Source organism: Acanthamoeba castellanii (genome assembly GCF_000313135.1).
Source record: "Acanthamoeba castellanii str. Neff unplaced genomic scaffold scf7180000084770, whole genome shotgun sequence".
NCBI classification, from domain to species: Eukaryota; Discosea; order Longamoebia; family Acanthamoebidae; genus Acanthamoeba; species Acanthamoeba castellanii.
The window spans coordinates 529068-529669 of NW_004457532.1; the positions used below are offsets into that span (position 1 = coordinate 529068).

Here is a 602-nt window from a genome sequence, read left to right on the forward strand (position 1 = left end):
TCCATATTCCTGCGGACCCCAACCACAATAGATGTGGCAGCCGATTGATCAAGATCCCACAATAGCTTGAACAAGCAGGCAAGCCTCCTTCTTGACCTTCCGTCGACACAAACAACTTCTCTTCTTTTTCTGTAATTTTTTCCTGAACCTAACATTCTTCTCATTTTGGCGCGAAAAGGCACATGCAACAAAAGCGTGCTGCAGCTCAGAGGCGCTTGTCGAGGTTGAAGGCGGCAGAGATGAGGGCCAAGTGGGTGAAGGCCTGGGGGAAGTTGCCCAGGGCGAGCCCCGTGTATCCCGTCTGCTCGGCGTAGAGCCCGAGGTGGTTGGCGTAGGTGAGCATCTCCTCGAACTTGAGCTGCGCCTCGCGAAGCTTCCTGCAGTCCTTGTCTCCCGCCCGCGACAACGCTTCGATCAACCAGAACGTGCACTGCGTCACACAAACCACCAGCGGGCACCAAACCATTACGAAGACATGAGATGGAGCCACGCTCTCTCTTCCAGTGTGAAGAGGCATACCATGTTGAACGTTCCTTCGCCTCCGGTGAGGCCGTCCTTGCCTGCCTCGGTGTTGTACCGGTAGACCAGGGTGTCGGAGGCCA

At 55.8% G+C, this 602-nt stretch overlaps 1 protein-coding gene across 1 annotated transcript in view; it reads right to left on the reverse strand.

Annotated features, from left to right (window-relative positions):
- Window positions 1-205: 205 nt before the first annotated feature.
- The window catches only part of ACA1_265830 (glucosyl hydrolase family protein), a gene marked incomplete at both ends in the record, with an annotated part of 1119 nt that continues 722 nt past the window's right edge, over window positions 206-602 (reverse strand). The window contains 2 exons of the mRNA XM_004341395.1: window positions 206-430; window positions 520-564. Of these exons, the coding sequence (XP_004341443.1) occupies window positions 206-430; window positions 520-564 (270 nt within the window). The remainder of the gene's footprint in view (window positions 431-519; window positions 565-602) is intronic.